Source organism: Brachyhypopomus gauderio, unplaced genomic scaffold, assembly GCF_052324685.1.
Source record: "Brachyhypopomus gauderio isolate BG-103 unplaced genomic scaffold, BGAUD_0.2 sc92, whole genome shotgun sequence".
NCBI lineage: Eukaryota > Metazoa > Chordata > Actinopteri > Gymnotiformes > Hypopomidae > Brachyhypopomus > Brachyhypopomus gauderio.
The window spans coordinates 518,591-544,140 of record NW_027506913.1 but is presented as its reverse complement, the minus strand read 5'-3'; the positions used below and the strand labels follow the sequence as shown (position 1 = coordinate 544,140).

Below are 25,550 nucleotides of genomic sequence, written 5' to 3'. Positions count from 1 at the left end.
AAGAACCAGCCCACAAGGCACCACTGCCTTGTGCTTTTAGTGAGGCCATACCGGCAATCCTGCAGGCCAGGAGGCTTAGCCATGAACCGTGCTGCAAACCACACTGCTTTCACCTGACCGCCTCACAGACATGTTTCTGTTATTTCATCATTTAGCCTGTTGCAGTTTAGCGACACTTTTCATCGTTTTGAACAAATGAGGTACATATTATTTTACTACAGGCGAGCACTGGTGTACATTCTCCGCTGTGTAACACGTTGATGTCATAGAGTCAGAGAAGAATTTCAGAACTAGAGCCAAACGAGATTTCTTTTATTCTATTCATACAGTGTGACAGATTTTGACGCCAACCAGAGACAAACCGATGCATGTAAAGGAAATGGTAATGACTAGTCCAGATCACCGTAGTGATACGTTGACAAAAGACAACAATTAACAAATCAAAATCAACCATAGGACAACACAGTTCATGCCACGGTACATTGTAGACAGCCAATACAGTTTCAATCTCCATAAGTTAGCATGATACAGAGCTTTATAAATCGTATTGAATGAGGTTTATATACAGCAAGGAACAACGTTTGAATATCCAAGAATGATGTCACAGAAAGCTGCCGTTCAGAGACACGTAACCATGATACAACAAATCCCAATTCCACTGGACAGGTGGACAAACTCCTGTTATTGATCACAGGGGCTGATTTCAGATCAGCCTAAAGCATCAGTCACTGTGCAGATATAGTGGTGATGTCCATAAGACGGCGGTCATTTACCAAAGGGAACGGTTCTGCCGGGGGGGCTCCATGGTGGGGGGGTCTCCTCTTGAACGATGGCTCTGATCTTTTTATCGTGTCTCTCTCGCTTCTGTAGAAGCTCTTTTCTCCTCTGTGAAAGAAGACAGCAACACACACATACAAACACACACACACACACACACACATCGCTCCTGACCTCTCAGGTGTTTATGCGATCGATTCAAGGAAACGCAAAAACTTCCAGAACATGTGGTACGTTGCATGACACCCATGTTTACTGTCCCTAACGCGCAGCGGTGCACATACCAGCCATCTTTCATATGTCTCCGAGGCCTCCTTCTCCCGCTCCTCCTTCTCGTATTTCTCCTCCACCGCCTCCACCTCCTGCCTCCTGCGTTCCACCCTCGCCTTTTCTAGGATGGCTTCCTTCTTCCTCTCGCTCCTGGTTGAAGGTTTAGCAACAGCAGCTAGCATCACTCCCAAGCAACGCATGGCTTTTACACACTGGGATATCCAGAAACCATTAAGACACAGGTGACGGAGATTAACTGCAAAATGGAGGAGTTATAATTGGCCCATAATCTATATGCAGTTATAATTTGGCCTATAATCTATATGCATTATAGCTCACTTGGTAGAGCTAGCTGCTAGCAACACCAAGGTCATGGGACTGATTCCCAAGGGAACACACGTAGTATAATACTTATTAATATGTAAATTGCTCTCGAGCATCTGTTAAACACTACACATGTAAATATATGTCCCTGCTTAGTACTAAAGTTGCAATATGTAGACGACACTTCACTGGGATTATTTTTGCTATGATATGCTGTGATTACACAATGCCTTACAATATATTACAAAAAAACAGAACCTGCGATGAGTCATGCTTAAAGATCACTTGGCATAATTTTGGCCAAGCCATTTGCTGGAACGTGTGAATGCTGTGCCAAACACTTGTAAGGACCATCTGAGGCCATCAAGGAAACTAAAGAACCATCACGAAAACTGTGATTGGATGGGTTGACCCACTAGCAGGCCTCTGTAATATCAACATGGTAAAGGCAACATTGATGCAATATGGACCCCAGCCTGGAGGAGTAGATTTAACTCACCACTGACTGAAGGAGGAGCTGCATTCTCGTTTCCTCTCCTCTTCATCCTTGACCTTTTTCTCCTGCAGCCTGGCCTCTGCCTGCACTTGCTTTCTGAGCTGCTCTCGTAGAAGATCGTCATGTTCCTCTTTCCACTTCTCAAAAACCTGAAGTGAGACAAAACGCACACACGACAGGCTCGCACAGAAACCGCTGCAGCTGCTGAATGCAGCACGCCCATCGGTGAACGTCCTCCACCTTGCCTTAACGAATCTTCTAAACGGCTTGACGACCGTCCGAACGATTCAACAGTTAATGACACCAAAACATCAATCTGCTGCGACTTGAATGGCAAAGAATTTTAGAGGCAGATGGTATGCTGCACTCTCTTCTTCTCACTTGCCTTCTTTGCTGTCTCTTTCTTCTCCTCTTTCTCGGAAGCTTCTCTTTGCTGTTTTTTCAGCGCCTCCTCCTTCTCCCTCAGCTTACCCCTCATGTCCATGCACTTCTTCTTCTTCCAGGCCTCATACGATGCCTCCGCATCCACTTTTTTGCTGGACTCGTCCTGAAGGCGGAAGACGTTGTGCATTTTCGAAATTCCATAGTGAAACACAAATGTTTGAGTACAATTAGGACCATCTTGAACTTATTTCAATACCACAAATCCAGTGCTTTAAAACCGTTGGATTAACATCCTTGGATTAACATATGTCATTGTGCTATATTTTGCTATAGTGAACTATTAATGACTATAGTCTACAACTACATGAAAAGTCCCTTTTGATCATCATCTTGCAACCTACTGGAAATCTTCATGATGACAATACCTCTGTCTTTTTGTCTTGCTTCAGTTTTTCTTCTTGCTTTTTCACCCTCAGGGTTGCTTGGAGTTCCTCCTGTTTCTTCCTTAGCCAGTCCTGATGGAAAACCAGAATATAACTTACAAGCACCGGGCTAGAGGAATTGCTGAGGAAATCAGTGTTTCAGGCCAACCTGGTAGACGGCTGCCCTCAGAGAATCAGCAGCATTTGGCTGGGTCCCTTCTAAAGTCATCTTCTGGTCTAAAATCTTCAAAGTTCCCAAATATCTGGATTCTGCTGTGTAAGGCGTATTCTTTGACTTCCGGGAGCTAAGTGGTCGGGAACTTGGAGGTCTGCAACTCAAAAGAGATTTTGAATCAGTGCTCCAAGTGTTTGATTTTAAGAAAGTGTTTGTTTTAAGAAAGTACATAAACACACCTGTTTTGTGAATTGATCCTAATTTCACTTTGTCTGCTTGCTGTTAGGTGAGGGGTATTGGGACAACCTTCCTGGTTGAAATAAGAGTTTAAATATGTGAGTGGAGCAGTGTAGTTTTAACTAACAGTGTTGCCTGTCTACTATGCTGTATCATCTGATAGCAATTAAAGTGTATCCACATTTCAGAGATGCTGTTTTACTAAAATGTAAGATAGCTGGGAAAGCATAGAGAAAGATAGAGAAACCTTCAAGAAAACAAACCTGATATTCTTTAAAGGGCATGGAATCTTCTTTCTTGTCCTGTTCCAATCCTGACCAATCTACTTTAGAAGATAAAGAGAGAAAGCACTGACAAACTAGGTTATATAACGGTACGCCAACAAATCTAATATGTGATGGCTTGATATGGTAATTCAGAACGACAGGAAGCAGGCATTCATTATCCAGTGTGACATGCAGTGACTTGAGTAGCAATTTGGAGAGTAAGAGAGAGCCAGAGTGAGGCGAACCACAAAGCCTGGGGGTGGGGGGGTCAGTAATCTCTTCCCACTCACGAGGGCCCAGCAGTGAGCTGTTAGTGGCTTCAGACCTCTGCTGTTGTACCGAGGATGAGGACATGCTGGCCTTATTGAGCACTGCATGATGATCATCTTCACACTGTGGCCAACAGCAACAAAATATTAAAGAATGTTGGGGAAATATCCATGAATACCCATAATATGACTAATTTACAATTTGAGGGTGTAGATATCTGAATTGTAAACCCACTAGGCCTATATGGCCTCAGGACAGCTAAGGCACCCAACCACATTCTCATTCCAAGTCAAATATCCAGGACATTCTCAGACATTAAAAGCATTCAATATGTCAACACAACCACCCCAGAATGAAACAGGTGGTTCTTCCATTCACCTGAACATAGTCGCTCCCAGAAGCCCACGCTGACTCTGAGAACGGCAACAAGGCAGAGGCTCTCTCATTAGGCCACAGGGTAATGGACGTAGAAGAGGGAGCCGCTTTACTAAACAGTGTTTCTGCTGGCCCGTCCCCTTCATCACAGACATTGCCGTCCATGTGCGGGACCTTCTGCCTGGGCACTGGCCTTGGAGGCTTCCCCTCAGGGATACCTGCAAGCACCAAAATCGTCCTTTACATGATATTTTTCACTGTTGGAATGACTCATTTGTATTAGGCCACATATTGGCTAATGCCATTCTATAATATCATCAATTAGTCACAAAACTATATAAAACTATTTAACACTATAACACTATATTATGCTCACACTGTGACATAAATAGACATAAATTGTGTTTAGATCCCAAAGGGGTCTTGGGCATGTCTCCTGAATCTTGCCTTTGTGTCAAGTGAAAATACATTGTTTTTTTCTTAGTCTATTATGCTTAACATTTATAGTGCATTTTGAATGAAATTGAAATCCAAGGATAAGCCTCACATAAGAGCTCTCTGTACATTTTCAATACACAGATGTATTATTGGCAGTTTGCTGCCATCTTGTACTACCACTAGGCCACATCATAAGATACTTTACAGACATCAGCACCTAATACTGCAACATTTTAACTGCTTGGTTCTGACCTCTCGGGGACATTTGCCTGGTGCTCCTTTCTCTGGGCTGAGGAATAGGAGACCCCCCATTCCCTCTGACCACCACTGGAGGAGTGTCCGAGGGTAAGGGCAGCGGGTTGTCCAACTGCAAACCCTCCGACAGCAAGTGCAGCGGGTGCTCCCACTGGCTGTTCTCCGAATTCAGAGGCAAGGGAGATTCTGATAGGCTCTTCCGAGACATAGGTGACTCCAATTGGTTCTTCCTTCCTAGGGGTGACTCCAACTGGTTTTTCAATGCTGCTTGTGATTCAGTCTGTGAGGCAAATGGTGCATCTTGCTGCTCTTTGTCTGGAGTCAGTAGCTCTTGCGTACTTAGTGCAGTGTTACAGCCGTGATAGGAATCGAAAGATCCTGGGCTCTCTGCACCACCGGTGGTGTCTGTTTTCCCTGAGTCAAATAGAGCATCTTGCACAGGTGAGCTTTTCCTTTTGGTCTTCATAAAGGAGACTTTTTTAGGTCTGATGTTTTCCTCCTCATCGTCTGACAGATGGAAGTCATTCATCTTAGCTTTCGATTTTCCAGACTTAAACATGTCAATCTTCTTTCTCCTTGTCTTAAGGAGTTCACTGAGTATGTCTGCAAAGAAATATTTAGCAGGGCCAAATGCACACAGCACGCATTGTTCATATTTCTCTACACATCCATTCATAATAATGAAAAAATGTATAACTTGTTTTGCCTCTTCTGTCTGCCTGACTGTTCATGTGTGGGACTCCTAACAAATAGTGTGTTGACAGATGTATCAATATCAAACACTTAATGTTTTATGTATTAATTACAATTCCCACTTACCATCTTCATCTTCATCAAAATCATCAAGATAGGCGTTACTGTCCGTTGGTTTATGTCGACTAGCCCTCGCAGACACCGCTGACTCTAGCTCTTCCTGCATTTATAAGGTCAACACGAGTTTAAACTTTAAATAATGACTAACGTTAGCTGACACGGGTTTCCACAGAAACGTCATACCTGGAAAGAAGTTCTTCTGGATGTTTTGGGACTTTTTGTGTATGCAAGAGTAGTGTGAACGTGTCCGTCGCCCATTATGCAAAACTAGGTTCAACACATTTGCGTCTTACGTTGTCTGGGAGCTAGCTAGTAGTTATCAATACAGCTTTAAAAAGGTTAAAGAACTGAGCTATTTGCGTTCTTGAAGGTCACCAAATAAAGTCTCAGCTTTAAAAACTCTTATGAATAACGTATCAACCTCGACAGGAGCGCCATCTGTTTATATACGTTACCAAGAGACGGGAGAAGCAACGGAAGTGTCTACGTAGCATCCGGAGGCGCGTCGTCAAAATGAAAATAAAAAAAATAAATGAAAAAACAGTGGCGACCACGAGATGGCGGTAAAGGCTCAAAATATTATTCTCTCTAGCCTGCATACACTAGCATACATGGCAGGGGGTTTTCTAACTGGTTTGTCACTACCGTCTGACCCTTCAGAAAGGTTAGCAGTTAGTGTTTTTGTCAAATTAGTTTGTAGGACCCAGTTTACCACACTACAAAGTGTTCAAATGCATTATTATGAGATTTATCAATCATGAAAAATCTTGACGCAATCTTAAACAGTCAATAATTTCAGATTCTGAACCCAAATCATAGCATATCATATCATATCATATCCCTCTCCCTCCCTCTCTCTCTCTCTCTCTGACTGCATCGGATTAACTACCATTTAGCCGACAAATAAATCCTTCAGCAATATAGATAGCTTTAAAGAGCATGTTAATTCCATATGTTCCATTTGTCCACAAAATGTACGCCTCATCTCTTATTAAATTCCGAAAACAGGTCTGGAGCATCATCCATTCGCCTCTGGTTTTTCTATTTACGCCTTACTTCACTTACTCACTTACACCTCATTCACTCACTCCCAACCCAAACTCTGCTTATAACACTGTGGTTTAAATAGCCTAACTATTCACCGTTATTAATTACGCGACCATCTGCAGCCGTGTTTGTGTAGTTTCTCAATGTTGCTTACATAATCACAAATGTAAAATGGCTAAATATTATTGCGCCCTAACGCTTGCTCGCCCACACACATCCAATCCGCAACCACAAAGCGCAAAACGCTACGACTATAAAGGCAACGTCATGACGCACTGACAGGCGATAGAGATGGATGGACTGTCTTTGCAATATGCACGTATTAGTTTTCAGCAATGTTCTGTTCCTCAACGACTGAACACCGCATATAACACTTTGCGCTCTTGGAGCCGGGGGAGGAGTGGGGCCGGACTGAAGCATGCATCATGTAATTATTCTGGTTTCATCGGCTGTCACTACCATAAAAAAGCGCTACGCTTACGCAACACCTGAAGCCCCCACCCAACCCGTTTTTACAGTCTTGAGAATCGATGTCAGGTAACTGACATGGAGTCCGGGGCAATTTTCTTTAAGTGCTAAGAGAATAATGCGATTTTCTGTATTCGTGTAAACGCTTAACAACATTATAAAGATTTTAGACATTTTTTGTTAATGGTAGGCCTACAAGTTCACATGTCTTGCAAAAGTCTTGCCAAGTGTATAATAATTGTATAATAATTTAATTTAATAATTTAATGCTTATTATGCCACTTTTACCTAGCATGTATCTAAGTGAAGGAAATAATGATAAAATAAGGTAATACATGTGATTTTTTTATTTACATTTAGGCTCAACCAAGAAATTTTCATAACTTTTTTTGCAAGACAGATCAGATTTTTTCAAATTCTAGCAATTCCCGCAAAAATGTATAGTGTAGGAAACAGACCAGTTTTGACAAGGTCAGCGTTGATAGGTTTATGCTTCACTTATTCATATTGCTTCAAAGTATCCTCTAAAATGATTTTTTTGAAGAGGATAATGATGTGGCGTGACCTGCAATGCATTTTATTTTACAATTGACTTTAATGCTATCATCCACAAACATGGGTTAAAAAAAGGGAACCACCCACAATTAAAAACTGCGGCCACAAATGTGGCTTATGGTATAACAGCAAGCTTTGTACGGCAACCAATCAAAATAAGCCTCAAGTGAAATAAAGCAAAGCACCGCCCCACCCTTTGAGGGGTTGGCAGAAATCCGAGATTACGCTGTGCTATGCAGCGATATAGCATACCGGTTGTTCCCAGTGTATAGGATGCGCATTATTTTTTTTATCGACAAAGCCCTTAACCTTATCTTCAATAGCAGGTTCTGATCACGCGCAATTGGTGACTCCAAATAAAGCGGACAGTCGCGCGCATGACAACCTGCTATGTTCCACTGAACGAAAAGTCGCCACGGGTCCACGGCTGCCCCGAGGTTGCGGGTCCTGACTATAAACTAGGTGCCACTTTATACTGAGGGAACGGCACGAAGCTATTAAACTCTTTGGAATTTTAAAGCCTCTGCGTCAGACTGATCTCTGACGGAGATGGATATTTGTCGGCCTATTTAAAAGAATCATTCGTTTCAGGGCGACTGACGTGTTTTATTGAGCTCGTTCCCCTACGCCACTGATAACTTTAAGGACTCAAGCGCTCAGGCCGGACTATAAATGATGCATATGCTCTCATGGGAAGGAAGAGGCTTTTTAAATGCTGAAGCTTTGAGTTAGTTGTACGGCCTGTGTGTCACTGGTTTGTATCACGCAGGGGAAGTGAGGAGAGGAAAGAATGGGAAAGAGGGACTGTCGGCTGTTGCTTGCATAAAGCAAAATGACTGAAATGATTTCTGTCTTTGAAAAGCACAGAGTGATTACGCATAACGTTAAGAAGCAACATACTATAACATAGTTGCAAGCAGCAATTGCAGAAGCCAAGCACTAAAGAGTTATCCAAAGCTTTAAGTTAGTGATTAAACAATATAGAATCAAAATGGCACCTAAGAGGCAACAAAGTGTGTAAATGTGTACTAGTGGAAACTTTTAACGCTAGATTGTAGTTTAAACAAGGTGAACTGGGGGAATGGGAGAATAAAATCTAAATCACTTTGGGAACCCTATGAAATATATCAGTAGACATAGATGGAATACAACTGCAGTGTAGTAAACAAAGTTTCCAAGGATACGACATTTCAGATAAAGCCTCAGTTTCAGATGTGCAAGCACAGTGCATAGAAAAGTCTTGCTTCTTTGGAAATGTTGTCTATGCACTGCAGTTTTTATTAACACTACATCTTTAACTACAATCTTTCTCAGAAATATAGATGTAGATGTAATTTATTTTCACAGCAGCAAATCATGACATGGAACTAGATTTACTCTAAATGATAGCTTCTTGCAATTTACACTTGTAAATCACTCTGGACAAGAGTTTCTGATAAATACAAATGTAAATACAAAAATATCCTATAGTAGAATATTAGAGAACGAAAACAGATAGCAGTAAATAACAGGTTGGGTTATATCAAACCTGTGTTTGTACAGATTACTTACAAAGTAATTACTTTTTTAACCAAGTGGCATAATTCTTCATAAAGTAACACAAATGGGAAATATTCACATCAACCCCTTGACTCAAAAGTTTAAAGGAAATAACCACTCCCACTTTCTCTGAATACCATAGCTAAAATTTTAATCCTGCTATTTACACTTGAGAATTCAGAGAAAGAGAGAGAGAAAGAAACAGAAATGGAGATATGGTTAAGGCAGAGCTCCAACGGAAGCAGATGGGAACACACTGGCTTTAATACCAATATCCCATTTAAAGCTGTGCAGATGACAGTGCCAAGATGAGCCGCCACTTTAAAACTATACCTATCGCCTCCCTTATTACCACTGAAAGGCTCCAGTCGCAGACTGACAGGTAGCCTATATGCCGACCACGCATGCAGCCGGCGTCTTCGTTTGCTTGCCGCTTCTGTGCCGCGAGTCAATTAAGAGGTGTACATGTATAGCAGTGCAGTGTGAGGCAGCCTTCAGATTAGTGCACACCTTCCACAAAGAGACAGTTCATCACCAATGTGCCTGGCTGTGTAGGTATTTTGGTGTCTCGGGCTGCCTTTCTTGCTGACTTTGTGGGGTCGGACGAGGAGGAGATGGGGATGATTCATCAGTGCCATGGGGGTTGCCTGGGATTTGTGGCAAACACTTCAGAAGAAAAGCTAACATTGAAGAAAAAGCCATTTCTTTACCTATATGCTACATTATTTATCTCTGTGTGAAGCCAGTACAAATGTGACTTTACAAAAAAATGACCCATTGTTGCGCTGCAAGGTGACCCGTGACCTCATGGTGCCTCCTGCACTTCTCAATAAACCTTTCTAGTGTTTGCGCTTCAGAGTGGTTGGTGCAGCTGTGTTCACATACTTGCAGGTGCCAACTCTTCTCTTTCAGACCAGTTTGCCCATGTTTCTGGTCCAAGGCGCAATTCCTCATGTGCCGCCTGCCATATCCGTGTAAACACGTCTCTGTGGCACTGGCCTTTAAGAGGCTTGCTTATGGGTCAAAGAACGTGGGAAACTCCTTGTTTGCCCTTTCAGAGGCCAGTACCACACCGGTGCTTGTCACGTGTAAAAAAAAAAGTTTAACATCAGGGTGCGGGGCTGGGTCACGTATGTTAACGCTGCGTGATGCTCTCTCCTACATGCAGTCTTGTTGATGTGTGTCTCATCGGCCTCTGGGCTAGGCCGTAGAAATGTAATCAGTCAGTTTATCTAATTACCCCACCCCAAACTGCTGGCCAACACTCAGTATATCATTGAAAAATAGCTAAAGTCTGATTAAATCAAAAAGAAATATGGGACTATTTTGGTATCAATCTGGGCAATTATCTGCTCATCCCTGATTTCAAAGAAGGTGGTTCTTTGTACTTTTGGCCTCACAAGAATCAAATTTAGTGAATGTAGGCTGGTGTTCTTCAACACTGACCACTGATATGAATGCTAATTCTCTCTCTGTTTAATCAATGGCAAAGGAATTAATCTGGAGAATCAGTCAAATGTTTTCACTTTGCACGATACTGCTAGATTAATAATCACACTGTGGATTCCTTGAACATTCAGCAATTGCCCATTTATGGATGTTTGGAAGGTAATGAAACATTTAAGAGTTAAAGGAGCCACTTTCTGGCTCATCCTTCAGATGCAGCAGTGAGCAGTCTGCAGGGCCTAAAGGCCTGCTGTAGTGGGGAGGAGAGAGCCTTCTCTAGTCCCTCTCAGACTTTCACTCTATTTTTAAAACCTTCAACGTGTTTGTTATGTTTCAAGGAGGTGCTGCTATACATCAGGGTCCCCAGGTCTTACAATCACAAAGTACTCTCTCACGAAGCCAGTGGCGAAGCAACTTTTATCTTAGGGGTGGCCAAAGCTATTTTAGTGGGACCACAGCCTACGACAATGAAGAAAGACAATCAATTGCAATCAAAATATGTAAATGTTATAATATTTTCATAACTACCTGCATTTATGTCATTCATACTACTGCACAGGAGGGACCTAGCAGTCAACAGGTATTACCGATTACAATATGCAACGTGCTCTTTTCAACAAGACATGTGGTGCCATGACATGTCAGTCATCTGGTCAGATTTCAGGGGGGTCCAATGCTACCCCGGCCCCTGCTTTGGACGACCTATGCACAAAGCCATTTACCTGTTAGTAAGAATGCCAAGATGGAGCACATTTTTGTTGTGGCAATCTGATTTCTCTCTGGACCCAACATGGACAGGTGGCTATTCTGACTCAGACCATCCTATGGATGAAAACAGGCAATAGTTTAGTAAATAAAGGGTTTGAGTTTCGGGTCTTTGAAAAGCAGCTGAAATGGAGATTCTGTAAGTGCAAGATTGGGTTCAACCCAGCTAATGACCCCAGCCAATGATTCATAGTTGAACAACAGATTAATGTAACACAGCAGATACTCAAGTTCCTTCTATATCGCCACATAAGGGAATTGCATTTTGGATTACTGATGAAACAGAGCATGACCAGGGACCATAATAGGGGTTGGAAATCTATTATTAGGATTTTGATAAGGGCAACGTCTGACATTAAAGTACGCCACACTGCGCTCAGCATCAAGCAAGACGTGAGGACCCCCGGACTTAGCACGGGTGTCCTCGTAGCAGTAATCATAAAAGGGTTTGAGGAGACCATGTGAGGATGGCTGTCTCATTCCAGAGTTGGGAAGAAAGGAAATTGGACTCTGCTGAACATTTGTCCCTGTGGATGGTGTGTTGCTATGGCATTCAGAGATGACAGATTCTAGTCACACACTCACACATGTGCACCGGTGTGTTTTCACCCAACGCTGCATGGAACCATCACCGTGTTCATAAGTGCATGACAACATTACATAATCATGGAGGTATTTTGTCAAACAGCATTGATATTTAGGTTGACAAACTGTACTATGCTGGTAGTTATTTAACATCTGTTTTGCAAATATTTATAACTATACAGTATATGTTTTCCATCATGGGTCTGCCAAGATATTTTGAAGTGAAGCTGTAAATGTTATTGTAACAATATATAATTATGACAAGGACATATTAATACAAGAATGTATGCACAATGTTATATTACAATCACATAAAAGTCTCATCAATCTCAGTTTTCTTTTTTCTGTTTTCACACAATTAATTTTCTGATATTTCCCAAGTTTGGCATAAAGGAGCACATACCTATATTTCCTCTACCCAAAGCTTTTCCTGACATGTTTAAAAATGTAACAACAAGTATTAATAATATAACAAATGAATACATTGATGCATGATAGAAATTTTGGCAAAAGTTCTTAGAGTTTCAAAACCCCTCATATGTTTTTGATACGTAAGAAAGCTATTACTATATTTCAGCATAGCTCCTCAAAAGCAGCATTGCATTAGTGTTATTATGCTGTGAAACCTTTCTTGTCAGCGCTGCATTTAAGCTCACAGCATTGTGCAGGTCCTCTGCAGTTGGGTCTCCCAGTAAAACACAAGCCGATAGCAGTGGCCACAGTGTCATGTTTCTGCTGGTCCTGCAGTGTTACAGGGGTCAAGGTCAGCATCATCACACTCAACATCAGCACCACATTACCGCCAAGCTTGACAGCATCATCCGTGTCCATGGCGGGGCGGGGGTATGGGGTTGTGGAGTGAGCGCTCGTGCACAAAAACAACACTGGAAATGAATGAGCAGCCAGCATAAAAATAAACGGTTTTTAAAAAATTGCAATGAATGTGCAAAATGCTCAGCGCCATTGTCCTGTGTTTTTGCTCTCTTGCAGTATTGGCGAGTGCATGAGGTGAACTTACGCCATGCCCAAACTTGCACTCGGGCTGTTCCTTCTTTACCTCCCACCAAAGCTCCGACAAATGGGTTGTGTGGTGAATGTAATGAGGTGAACCTGCAATTACACCAATCTCTAACACTGCTTGGAGCTATGCAGGTGGAGAGAGGGAGAGAGAGAGAGAGAGAGAGAGAGAGAGAGAGAGAGAGAGAGAGAGAGAGACTTTTAGGGCCAAAGGAGAACATGGTTCCTGGGATTAAAGCACTGGCAGCAGGTCACGGCTGGTTCTGGAAATCTTGTCCCCATCTGTAGCCTACTAGCACTTTACTGACTCAGAGACGGTTGCTAAGTAGTGGAGCTGCCCGCTCTGTGGCCCTGTTGTTGACGTGGGTCTGCCACTCCATTCAGGTGCAGCCAGAAGTCAAGCTCTGCGATCACTGGTGCTACATGCAGAGGGCACACACGGTGAGGTGGGCCAGTGGCGTGTGTTATTCATGAGGGAAGGGATAAAGGCTATTTTGAAGAGGATGCATCATGCATAGAACACATGAAAGGCAAGAGGGCAAGAATACCCAGTGAAGAATATGAATGACAATTAAGAAATAAGTGTGGGAGGTTTAGAGGTTAAACTACCCAAAATCTACGCAAGCCAGTGTAAAGTCGTTCTGGCTTTGCTCCGCTCTGAAACACGATTATGGGAGGGCGGTCTCTGTGCTCACTTCTGTTCCCCTGCTGAGAGGCACAGACAGTGCTCTCCACACTGATCCTCCACTCCTCCCCATGCAGCGCAGTGACTCACCCAGCCAATGCGGAACACTCCGGACCCGGTGCTTGTGCGCTTACGGTCGGCGCCAGCCTCTTTGATCCCCATCAACTCTGGAAATAAATAATAAAAAAATCAATCCCATAGTCCTTTTAAGTTGTACGTGGATCCAGCAGCGGGGGCGACCGAAGGGCACACGAAAATAACCGGAGGTTTATCGGCGGTGGGGAAACTGTAATCGGGCATCGTGGATGCATTCGACATAGCGTGTTGGTGTTGTAATGAACTGGTGAAAATGAATGGACAGATGGGAAGATGAACGCTCAATGGCCAGTGGGGTGAACAGTATAGGGCCTTTTGTACGAGTACCTACTTGTGGACACTGGGATCCCTTTGCATTCAGGTTAAACGGCTTTCCGGTGTGAGACGGGACCTTGTCCATTTTGCCATGGCCTGTAAGGACCAAATACATGGTGCAGCATCTGTTCTGATTTGCATTGCTGCAGAGAGGAGTCTGCTTTATTGGGTCAATTCATGGTCACCATCAAAGCTACTTCAATCAACTTTGATGAGTCTTTACTATTAGAGCTGTGAATGTAATAATACGCTTTGAAGCTTCAGGCAGTAGCACATAAGAAATAACGCTCCCAGCCTTTGACATTTGGTGAATCCCAAACCAAATGTGCCTATCAATGCCCCATCTGCAGCTTGTCCTGAAGTGCTGCTTGTGTATCGATGTCACCAAACATGCTGGAAAACAGGTGTCCTGAATGACAGAATTCAACAATAGGAGACATATATAGGGCACATGACGTTACAATATCTTGTAAGCCTTACTTTGTAACCCTCAACCCTGCAATCCACAACCCCGTAGCCCTCGATTCATGGAATAACCAGATGCACTGATGACAGGCAGACAGATGCAGAGTGTTATGATACCATCTGCATATTGTATATTGTTTTTAGCTGTCAAATGTACACCAGCAGGGCTTGAAGTTGCCTCAGGTCCTGAGGGAAACCCACCTTCTCAGCACTGGCTCCCAGAGGGAAGACTCTGACATGTCGACTGTAGCAAATCACATTTCTACATGATACAAACTCATTGTAATGTAATTCTCTAAGCCATCCATCTGTCCATTAAATCATCCATCCATCCATCCATCCATCCATCCATCTATCCATCCATCCAACACTTAGATATCAAGGCCACATTCAGTGAAGAAAGCAAAAACAGAAACAGCCTCATGTCTGTATCATGGATTTCAAAAGCCGGAAAGTTAACGAAACAGTATCTATTGCATGGAACATGGAGTCCTGAGTGCATTCATGAGCACCTCTGTCCCTGTGTGTGGCTTATATGTATGTGAGTGCTGATGTGGGTGTGTGACTGTGTGTGCGAGAGACAGATGGAGAGACACTGATGCTCGTTAGTGGTCAGAGAACAGCATCGGCTCTAGACCACATGGGCAAAGAACGGCATAAGACATCGAAGACATAAGGGGGCACAGAGGCCAAAAGATGAGTTAACACAGAGCCTTCTTGGAAAGAATCTAGGCTATGTGTGTGTGTGTGTGTGTGTGTGTGTGTGTGTGTGTGTGTGTACGCACGCAAGCACCAGCATATTTGTGTGTGTCTGTGTGATTTTTGTGTTGACTGCTAATGGTACTTCACCAGCAGAGACATGAGCTTCTTTTTCCCCCAGTACGGTTACTTGACATCCTATTTTTAAATGGTTCAGCTAATAAACCGAAGCCATGAGAAACTGAACAAATGACAAATTTTAGACTGACCAGGACTTAGGGGAAACAAAATTTGCAATTACATCTTAATGTCAGAAATCTATAATAACACACACACCAATTACCAGCAATCTGTAATCTGTAAACATGTGCATAGAATACTCTGGTGAATTCTGAGTTTTGGGGTTTTTTTTAAACATTAAATTCAGTCAACATTGAGCCTTTTACAGCCCAGTTCCTCTGACAACTCTACAGAAAGGACAGTAGTTATGCTCATTATGTATGCAAATACAGCATCATTAGCTCACCAGAGCACCTTCAGTGGTTTGGCTGGACAGGAAAAGGTATGCTATACATTATATACAACAGGCTTGTGTCAAGTTTCATTGTTTCTTTGAGAAATTGGAACTGATGCAGACATAACCAAACACAGAACAACTGTTTTTGGCTCTCTTGTCAGTGCCACTATACTTATTGTGCAGTCTGAATAATACTGGACTAAATCATAAGGCGTTGAACAAAGCTTTGGGGACATGTCCCCCCCACTTTTTCAAAAGTCCCCCCCCCCCCCCCAGTTTTTACGGTTAAAACCAAATATTTAAATAGCGACGATCCATGTCCCCGTCCCCCCCCCCCCCCCATACCACTTTTTATTACAAAATTACGTCCATGAGAGTATTTGAAAACTTTTGTTGGACTGACAACTGGCAAGGGAATGCATACACAAAATAAATGACTTTCTCATCTGCTAGCGGCTAGCCGATCATTAAAGACTAACTTTTCTCTAGTCTCTTGTAGTATCTAACGGAAGCCCCACTCTTTTCATCCGAATAAAAATGATGCTGTTTTAATTCCCACAATTGCCACCGAGCAATACAACTATAATTTTTTGAAAAATTGATTTTTTTGTTGTTTTATATTTCATTAAATAATGTATGACATTTAGAATTAAATTTTAGTTTAAAACGATTTGCAATGGAAACAAAATAAATTTAAAAAAGGAATAGAGGTCAGTGGAACGAAGGAGCGCTCTCTCTCACACACACACACACACACACACACACACACACACACGACTAATTAATAAACTGTCTGACGGTTATGAGCTTAAAGCACCAGCGGCGACTTATTTCCCTTGTGATAGCTTTCCACACGATATTTAGCTGACACCTCTGCTAAGCGCCATACCAGCTGTTATTAGGGCAACAGTGTCAGTGGAAATGCTGCCTTTTAAACCACCTTCTTTAGCATACATCGCCCATTCTCATGCCGAGTATGTACAGGTACCAGAGCGTTGCGTTAATGTTTTAATGTTTAAAGGTTACAAACGAAATAAAACTTCATTCCCCAGTGTATGGGTAATGAGTAAATCCAACCTGCCATTTAAATGTACCATGTTCATGAACATTACGCATTTATTGCGCGATAGGTGGTAAAAGCGCTAGCCTTGGCGAATCATTCTGATGGATTATCCCAGACTGCGCATCGCAAGTGTTTCAGGACGCTCGTATAATATACATAACAAATATACTCTTTATATGGGACTGAAATCGCTTTGCATTGCACTGCATAGATTACATATGTGGCTATAGTCAAACCACTTCATGCGTAACGGCGACGGTCTCAAATCTAGATCCATGCCTTTAACGGATCACTCCGTGCCCGTTAAACACGGCTTTACAGACTAATACATTTTTAACGAGCTCTGCCCATCCCGGCACCTATTGGCTAGTTAGAGGTTGTCTGCCCACCATGATTGGTCAGACTTAATGGCTTTTCCCCTTATTGCCCCCCATAAATTACTATGAATATTGTATGTATTACGCATAGGTGTTGATAAGTTTGAAATAGCTGCACCAAGGGAAAGACAGGTGTTTACTGGTGCATTATTTAATTGTCCGGTCTGTCACCTTGCATTATTTTGCTGGAATGTCTTCACACCGGGAAGGACTTAGGAATGATTGTAGTTGGACCAACACTTTTACGATGTAGACGTTTGTTTTCGCTACGCTGCAGGGAATTCATACACGAAGAATGTTTTGTGCGAAACTAAAGGATTTAAAAATTTCGGGAGAGTGTCCCTTTTCTATGGTCGTCAAAAATGAGGAACCGGGGAATTTCGAAGAATCCGAGGACCACCGTGCAAAGGACGCCTTACCAATTTCCAAAGAGGTCCACGGAAATATCACATGCGTTGTGCCCAAAAGAAAAACAAGCAGGGGTAAAGTTAATCTCCATTCATTAGGGGAAAGCATCCGGAAATTGGTTTGCCCAGAGGTAATGTCATCTCACATTATTCAGGAGTCCGATTTATCTATTATTAGCGCGTTTATTTAAGATTTGTCAGAGCAACTCTGTAGCCTATTCCAAACTCTGTATTGTTTAGCCTCACTTAGTAACCACAAAGTGATGCACTGCAGTCGCCTGACATAAACGCTGTTATTATGCCAAAGTAATCAACGTTTGCATTTTTAGTTTGAAAATCTTCGAAGTGCGATGATCAGAATCATGGAACAGCCGTCAGACCTTCCCTGGTAAGATGTCTGAGATATGATTACATACATTACAACGCGCATTACTCATTTTGCCCTTACAGGGATGTTGCTGGGGTGTTTACCTACACCTAACATTTATGCTATTGTACACTATTTTACGTTAAACACTGTCTCTGATATACACACCAGTCTGAATAATTAACATTTTTTGCATTACATTAATGTTTAGATACCTTGTTTTTAAACCTACTCTCGTGCGGTTTAAAGCTTCGGTGATCTTTACAAATACTGCTTAAGTTGTTAGGATTTCATTCACACTCCTGTGTGATTGCCTGTTCGTTTTCCTCACACTAAGCTTTCGCCCTTTTAAAGTTCATATTGTCATATGAGTCCTTGTTATATCGCGCCTTTGATCCACTGTGCGTGTTCCCTATCGCATCCACAGCCCCGTGGAACACAACGAAGATGTTTGTCTTCCACTGGAAACACCCGAGCGTTTAGTAGATGTCATGAAGAACTACTCATTGCAAACAGGTATATCACGCACATTTACCTCAGACTTTGTGTATGGATATTAAATTTCATGTCAGTTTAATTCTGAATGTGTACCTTATACGACTTTACAAGGCATTCACATGGACAAGCTGAAGATCTCCTTGGGTTTGGAAGTGTTCCGGACCTGTTACAAGGAGTACAGTCACATTCTGGGTGTGGTAGGGGGAGCCCTGCACGACTTCCTCAACAGCTTCAACGTCCTCTTGAAGCAGAGCACGCCTCCCACACCCGAGGCTCGGCGCTACGTGGACCAGGCCTCCGTCCTGTGCCTGGACAAAGACCCAGGACTACTCACTGTGTACTACTTCAACCCCCACCCCACCGCCGAGCTCTTCTTCCCTGGGATCATCCAGGCAGCGGCCGCCGTCCTCTACCACACGCGGGTGGAGGTCAGGATGGACGCCGGCGGAAAAGACGCAGATGTGCTGCAGGCCAGCCGCCGGCCGCACCTCCTCTACTCGGTGGCGGTGCATGATGCCCGGAACCTGACGCCGAGCCCCATGAGGACGCCCTCTTCTGGGGCCGTGCCCCTGTCCCTGCTCTACACCACCTTCCCATTCCACGTCCTGCTGGACCAGGACATGGGTCTCCTGCAGATGGGTGATGGGCTGCGCAGGCGCCTGGGTCGTAGCAGGGACGGGCAGAGGAGGCCCGCGTTCGAGGAGCACTTCGCTGTCGTCTCGCCCGAAATACACGCAGACTTCCAGGGCATCCTGACCATGCTCAACACCCAGTTCGTGCTCCGGGTGAAGCAGCAAGGATCAGGCATGACGACTCGCTCAGGCAAGGTAATCATGAGATGTGAGGTACGCTTCAAGCTGTGCGTTCAGTAGCTCTGTGTTAAAAGTGCATCGGCAGCTGTGTCTAAAAAACAGCTTACCCAGATTTTTTTTTCCTGCCCTTGCATTGCTTAGCTAATACGCACAACTATGAGAAGAAATAACTCTTAAAGTCTCCATAGACTGCAAAGCTGGTGTATGTTAAATGACAGGAAAATGTAAATTATATCAATGCCCAGAGTTATATATATTTTTAATTGCCCCCAGATCAAAGAACCAGAAAAAAACTCAATGGTTCAGATTTAGACGTACAAGCAGCTTCTGAGCGAATCACCAGGAGTCAGGATTAATAAGTGCAGAGTAATTAGGGATGTTTTTTTTTTTGTCCAGCATCCTTCTCCGATGAGCTGGAAACAAGTCTACAATTTCCTATTTTTTTGTGGTTATGAATAGAATTCATTGTATACATAATAAAGCAGCATAGGCCCCACATCGACAAAAACGGGTAACCTCCTCCTGTTCTGGAAAGGTAAAACCAGTCCTACACAGATGAGATGCATATGAAGAGCCAAATGTCAAGCTATGTAGAAGCATTCACTACTCCCAGCTTCAGATAATGAGATTTACCCTATTTATAGCTACTGTGAAAGAATCACGTGGGATGCTTATTACAGCATATCTAAATGAACATAGATCTAAAAAATATGGCCTATATTCTTTTTTTACAGTATTTATGACGGTTGGATTCGACTTTGCCCAGTTCTCGATTTCTGTTCCATGAGCTTTTAAATTATGAGATCTCCTTTGGTGCGTCTTCGGCCCATCCCAACATCTCTTGGTTGTGTCTACCTATTTAAGCATCCATGTCCCTACTGAGACAAGTCTAAGTGTGTCCTGTCTCTCAAATGGGCAAAAGCGTAGTGCAAAAGGCCACACTAATTGCACACGTCATGCATAAATCCAAGCACACATCTCACGTTTTAGATGTTTGGATCCCAAAGTTCTGTTTAAAAATTCCAGGGCAAAAGATTTTCTAAATAGTTTAACGCTGACCATACAGATCATTTTAAACCACTACAGTTTGATCTTGAAATTCTTTCTGTATCTTGTTTATAATAAGCTAATGTCAGGGTTAACATTTAATAAAACATGTTTAACACAACTGACAACATCATGCTTCACACCCTTGTAAACTAGCCATGAGACATTTAATCTGACATGTCTACAAAATTATATTTATTTCATACAATTGTGCACTGACTAGATTTTGCAATAAAAGATTCCAGAAGTGAATATGTGCGAGACAATCATGGTGGAAGCTGTCTGAAAGGGTGAAACGACCCGTCCCCTTCCTAGTGAACCTAACAAGTACTTGCGTACTTTCACTAAATCGGGAAGCGGTCTCATAAGTGGGTATTTAAGCAAGTATTAACTTTGGGGACAGGAGGCCTGTGAAAAGTGCATCTACCTCCCATCCCCCGTTAGCATGGTCCATGATAACACGCAGTAATATTGTTCAAGCCTTGCCATCTGGTAATTCGTTATTCCTCTTGGTTTATAGAAAGAGAGGAAAAAGAAAAGAAAGATAAAATCTCCCTAAAGTGCACTGCTGACTTTTAAGGCTGAACCAGTACGCACTCAACAGGAGTGTGCATTAGTCTTCTGCACACTAGCTAAATGTCACCTGAGTTTACACAGTGGACCCCGTATAAAATTGCTAATCCGTAAGGAGTGGATCCATAGTGGTCTTGGTGCTTTGAGCTAGCACAAGTGGAGCCCAGCCACGAAATAAAAGCCCATTAAAATGCTTACAATGTGGCGTTATGTGTATCAGTGATTCAAAGTTTGCTTTAAATCAAACTAATATTTGATTAAAAAGAAAAGTGGCATTAAAAAGTTCTTCCACATGCAGTAATACTGAGTCCCTGGCAAAGTCAAAACAAGTGTTGTCCAGATTGTGACGTGATCTATGAGAGTCACTGCCAGTCAGCTGTTGTAGAGCCGTTTGTAGCAAACGGCCAATCAAGAGGTCTGGATTTCCATGTGGCGTCCACATTTGTGCATGCAAAAACGTCCACGTTTCTTCCTGCAGCCCATGGACCTGAAGGGCCAGATGGTCTTCATGTCCGAGATGAACGCCATCCTCTTCCTCGGCTCGCCGTGTGTGGACCGACTGGAGGAGCTGACGGGCCGCGGCCTCTACCTGTCTGATATCCCCATACACAATGCGCTGCGTGACGTGGTGCTGGTAGGCGAGCAGGCCCGCGCCCAGGACGGCCTGAAGAGGCGGCTGGGGAAGGCCAAGGCAGCCCTGGAGCGGGCCCACCGGGCACTGGAGGAGGAGAAACGCCGCACGGTCGACCTGCTCTACACCATCTTCCCGGGCAACGTGGCCCAGCGCCTGTGGCAGGGCCTGCCCGTGCAGGCCAAGAAGTTCGACGGGGTGACTGTGCTGTTCTCGGACATCGTAGGCTTCACGGCCATCTGCTCACGCTGCACGCCCATGCAGGTGGTGAGCATGCTCAGCGAGCTGTACACGCGCTTCGACCGCCACTGTGGCGAGCTGGACGTCTACAAGGTGAGTTTGTAGCGGTCTGGAGGAGGTCGTCATGGCAACCCGTTGCCTTTGGTGGAACGAGCCCGTTTTATTCCACATAAACCTTTTTATATGTTCTTTCATGGGCCATACATAGATTTGATCTATTGTGGTTTCAGACGTGAGGTAAGTTAATAGGATGAGTAACACTTTGTGGGCTTTTTCCAAGTTAACTGAATGGTTAAAATGTTGCCTTCTATGTAGTTCTTTTAGGTTATAAAGAACTAGCAGCATTTTTCAGGAGGCAAAAACATTTTCCATGTTTAAAAAGCAATGAGTTTTGTTTGATAGAATTTCATTCAAAGCAGTTAATTAATTGAATTTAAGCCACTATTCAGTCATAGCTGAAGTGTCTCTGTAGTGCTGGTACGCTGCAATAATGCCATAACGCCTCCCATTCAGGGCCTATCAGAGTGTTACAAACGACAAAGGCCCTGCACATCTAGTCTGAAACTGATGAGCCAATTTTGTTTGCCTCAGTTTGAGAGCTTTAGGCAAGAACCGCAACCCCCCCCCCCCCCCCCCCCCCCCCCCCCCCCCCCCTTCCCCCACGTTCTCTGTTCTGTGCCCCATGAGGTCGGCTAATGTAATCAGTATTTTTTTCCCCCCCGTGCGAAACTAAAACATCTCGTCTACACTTGCGAGATGGATCTCTTTGTAAAGGACGGCGGAGGAAGAGTTTAGCTTGGGACGCCGCTTTGCTTACATTCCTGGCGACGGCTCGGGCCCCAAAAATAGATCCCCCTCTTCACTCTGCATCTGGCTCTTCTCGTGTCAGTACGCTGAGCCAGCCGTGGACAGAGAACTGTGACTTGAACCCTGGAGATTAAGAAATGGGATAATTTATCCCTTGGAGGGGGACGGGGGATATTGTTCAGCTCGTTAATTATTATTAGCAATTCAATCTTATGGAAGGACCGATAACTTCAATGTGCAACATTTTTAATTTTGCTGTGTCCGAGATCTTTGTCAAGCTAATGATATAATTTGGTGACACCACATTGGGAATTAATCGTTTATATTAATGCCTGTTAGTGGTTATGATAATTAAATGATAAACTGTTATAATAAACATTTAATGAACAATGAATTTCCTTGATTATTGTACACATCTCATTCTAGGTGGAGACTATCGGAGATGCATACTGTGTTGCCGGAGGCTTGCACAAGGAAAGCCCAAACCATGCTGCCCAAATCGCTCTCATGGCCCTAAAGATGATGGAACTGTCCGATGAAGTTACAACCCCAATGGGGGAGGTCATTAGGGTTAGTGTCTCATCATAGGACTGCGTGTAAACTTTACAACAACAAACAGCAAAGGTTTATGTCAAGTAGCTCTGTAAATTCCATTTTTCTCTGCAAATCCCATTGTAGTTTGTAACATCTGTAAATATCTACAAAATCTAATCGTTTAAATGCAACCTTTATTTAATATTCTATACTGTCATTGTTATTTAGTTCAGATAATCAGATACTAGACATTATTTTAATGCCTGTTTTTTACACCTCTCATTAACTCACATTATTCTATTTCAATCTGCGTGTAAAACACAAAATAATAAAAAATCCTAAGTCCTGCCACACAAGCTTTTCTGTAAAATGCATCATGTTGTCCTTGCAGTTGGCAACTTATAAATACACAGTGTGCAGCTTTTTCAAAGCAGTGCAAAAGAATAGTTTTTAAATATTTATTTATTTTGCATGAGAATGTGAGCTACGGCATCTTGGTTTTGGCACTAGAAGTTTCTGAGACCAGCCTGCAGAAAGCTGCTATCTGTTCTCACAGTCTGTCGTAGGAAGAACGGATTATGACTTATGAGTTTGATCCTACCACATGACATTCTCATGATTCATTTATTAAACAATGTTAGATAAGTAAATGTCCAAAAAGCTTTTCAGATATGAAATCTATCTACAAAGTAGATATATTAAATTATTCTGGACATACAATTTAAACTCAGTTTGATTAATGAGGCTATGTGACTGACTCTCTTGATGATATACGGAAGTCACTTGCGTTAAGCATCTTGCTGATTGTACTTATTACACGGTTATCACCATCATTCATACCTGGGCTGTTTGACAGTTGATGCTAACAAACCTTGGAGCTTTAAGCACATGACATTGTCATTTCAAGGTCAGTGCTGCGGACATGGCTCTACTCATCAATGACCCTGTCTTCGCTCCTCAGATGCGCATTGGTGTTCATTCTGGCTCCATCCTGGCGGGTGTGGTTGGCGTAAAGATGCCTCGATACTGCCTTTTCGGCAACAATGTCACCTTAGCCAACAAGTTTGAGTCCTGTAGTCTACCAAGAAAGATCAACATCAGTCCCACCACCTACAGGTACAGTGGCCAGGACAAAGTTAACGTGCTGTGTTTACAGCTTCTATTTTCACCAACTTTTCATTGTTTTCCCTCTTTTTCATTGGCTAAATGTTCCATTTTTTTGTCTTTCATCCCTCTGTCCTTTCTACATGTGGTTCATATCTGTTTATCTGAGACTTCAGTAGATGGACGTGAGGACAGATGCAGTGGGCCTTGTAGCACTTACATAAACACACAGCACACGCAGGGCACTAAATTTCCGTTCGTTAAGCATCATCTGACGCGTCCTCTCTTGTTCCAGGCTACTAAAAGATCGCCCCGAGTTTGCTTTCACCCCACGGTCGAGAGAAGAACTGCCGCCCAACTTCCCTTCCGACATCCCTGGCATTTGTTACTTCCTTGAGGTGTCCAATCAAAGGACCATCGACCCTCACAGAGACTCTGTGAAAGAAGGCGCGAAATAAACATAAATAACTGATGAATACTTAGCACCCTGCTTCAGAGCTGCCTGGCGTGAGGTGCGATATATATATCTTTTGAGCTTGGCCAAAGGTAGCAAGTTATTCAGCAATAGAAAGTTGCCAAAAAAGCTTGTTTAAAGGGTTCGACTGAGCACTGTTTATGTTTAAGTTCATAGAGACTGATTTGTGTCACATTTATATGCAGGTGTTTGCAGAGTTTGAAACACTGATTGTGTCATTGTGCTTACATTTGGCCTCCTTCAGTTGGATTTGACCACAAAAAAAACAACAACCAAGCACTACTTGGAAAAAGTCTAAATTGAGCTCAATCACTTAAAAAAGCTTTCTGTTATTGCTTGTATGGATATCTAGAAGATATGGAGATACACAGTGAAATTAGCAGTGTTTAATATACTCCTGCAGAGCAGAAGCCATAGGACGTAATTCAGGTGTTTGTCATTTTAGTCGGTGAAAAGGACAAGATTTGGGTGGTTTTAAAAATGTCAAACAATGGTGATCATTTGAATACTCTAAATACAGCGACTGGACCACACGAGTAGACAACATTAATCTAGTATTGCTCACAGTGGAAGGAAATTCACAGACTCACAGTAGACCTAACTGTACTGCAACATAGTTTGACCACAGTGAATGTTTAACCATCCTAAAAACAAACATTTATAATGTTTCCTTGTGACTTTTGTATCGTAATACACCTCTAATAAACATTGTGACTACTCAAGATGTGTCGCTTCTGTATCACTATTACTAAATAATTATAAAAATGCACAGCTCCTTATGAACAGTTTATTAAAAAAAAAAACAATATGGCTATGGTTAACATTACCTTTGCTTTAGTTATGTGTTTTTAGTTATAATAGAACACATTTTATTATTAGATTTATTAATGTACAATTAACTACAGTATGCTTAT

The 25,550-nt window shown here is 42.8% G+C and overlaps 2 protein-coding genes across 5 annotated transcripts; one reads left to right on the top strand and one right to left on the bottom strand.

The window, feature by feature from the left end:
• Positions 1-291: 291 nt before the first annotated feature.
• Positions 292-6,762, bottom strand: map9 (microtubule-associated protein 9). 4 transcript variants are annotated; one of them, XM_076992312.1, is made up of 13 exons: positions 5,686-6,762; positions 5,509-5,602; positions 4,687-5,292; positions 4,000-4,214; positions 3,597-3,744; positions 3,349-3,410; positions 3,088-3,158; positions 2,843-3,002; positions 2,677-2,766; positions 2,253-2,414; positions 1,871-2,016; positions 1,062-1,197; positions 292-885 (listed from the first exon to the last, which is right to left on the bottom strand). In XM_076992312.1, the coding sequence occupies exons 1-13, from the start codon at positions 5,758-5,760 to the stop codon at positions 766-768; spliced, it is 2,085 nt and encodes a 694-aa protein (XP_076848427.1). In that variant the 5' UTR covers positions 5,761-6,762; the 3' UTR covers positions 292-765. The 4 variants fall into 4 exon arrangements, with proteins under 4 accessions (XP_076848427.1, XP_076848428.1, XP_076848429.1 ...); XM_076992313.1 differs by having other exon boundaries at positions 3,349-3,407; XM_076992314.1 differs by having other exon boundaries at positions 3,642-3,744; positions 5,686-6,760.
• Positions 6,763-17,214: 10,452 nt separating this feature from the next.
• On the top strand, positions 17,215-25,358 carry gucy1a1 (guanylate cyclase 1 soluble subunit alpha 1). Its single transcript, XM_076992300.1, has 8 exons — positions 17,215-17,679; positions 17,878-17,936; positions 18,343-18,431; positions 18,525-19,240; positions 21,324-21,809; positions 22,950-23,093; positions 24,019-24,173; positions 24,457-25,358. The coding sequence occupies exons 1-8, from the start codon at positions 17,437-17,439 to the stop codon at positions 24,617-24,619; spliced, it is 2,055 nt and encodes a 684-aa protein (XP_076848415.1). The 5' UTR covers positions 17,215-17,436; the 3' UTR covers positions 24,620-25,358.
• Positions 25,359-25,550: the final 192 nt, after the last annotated feature.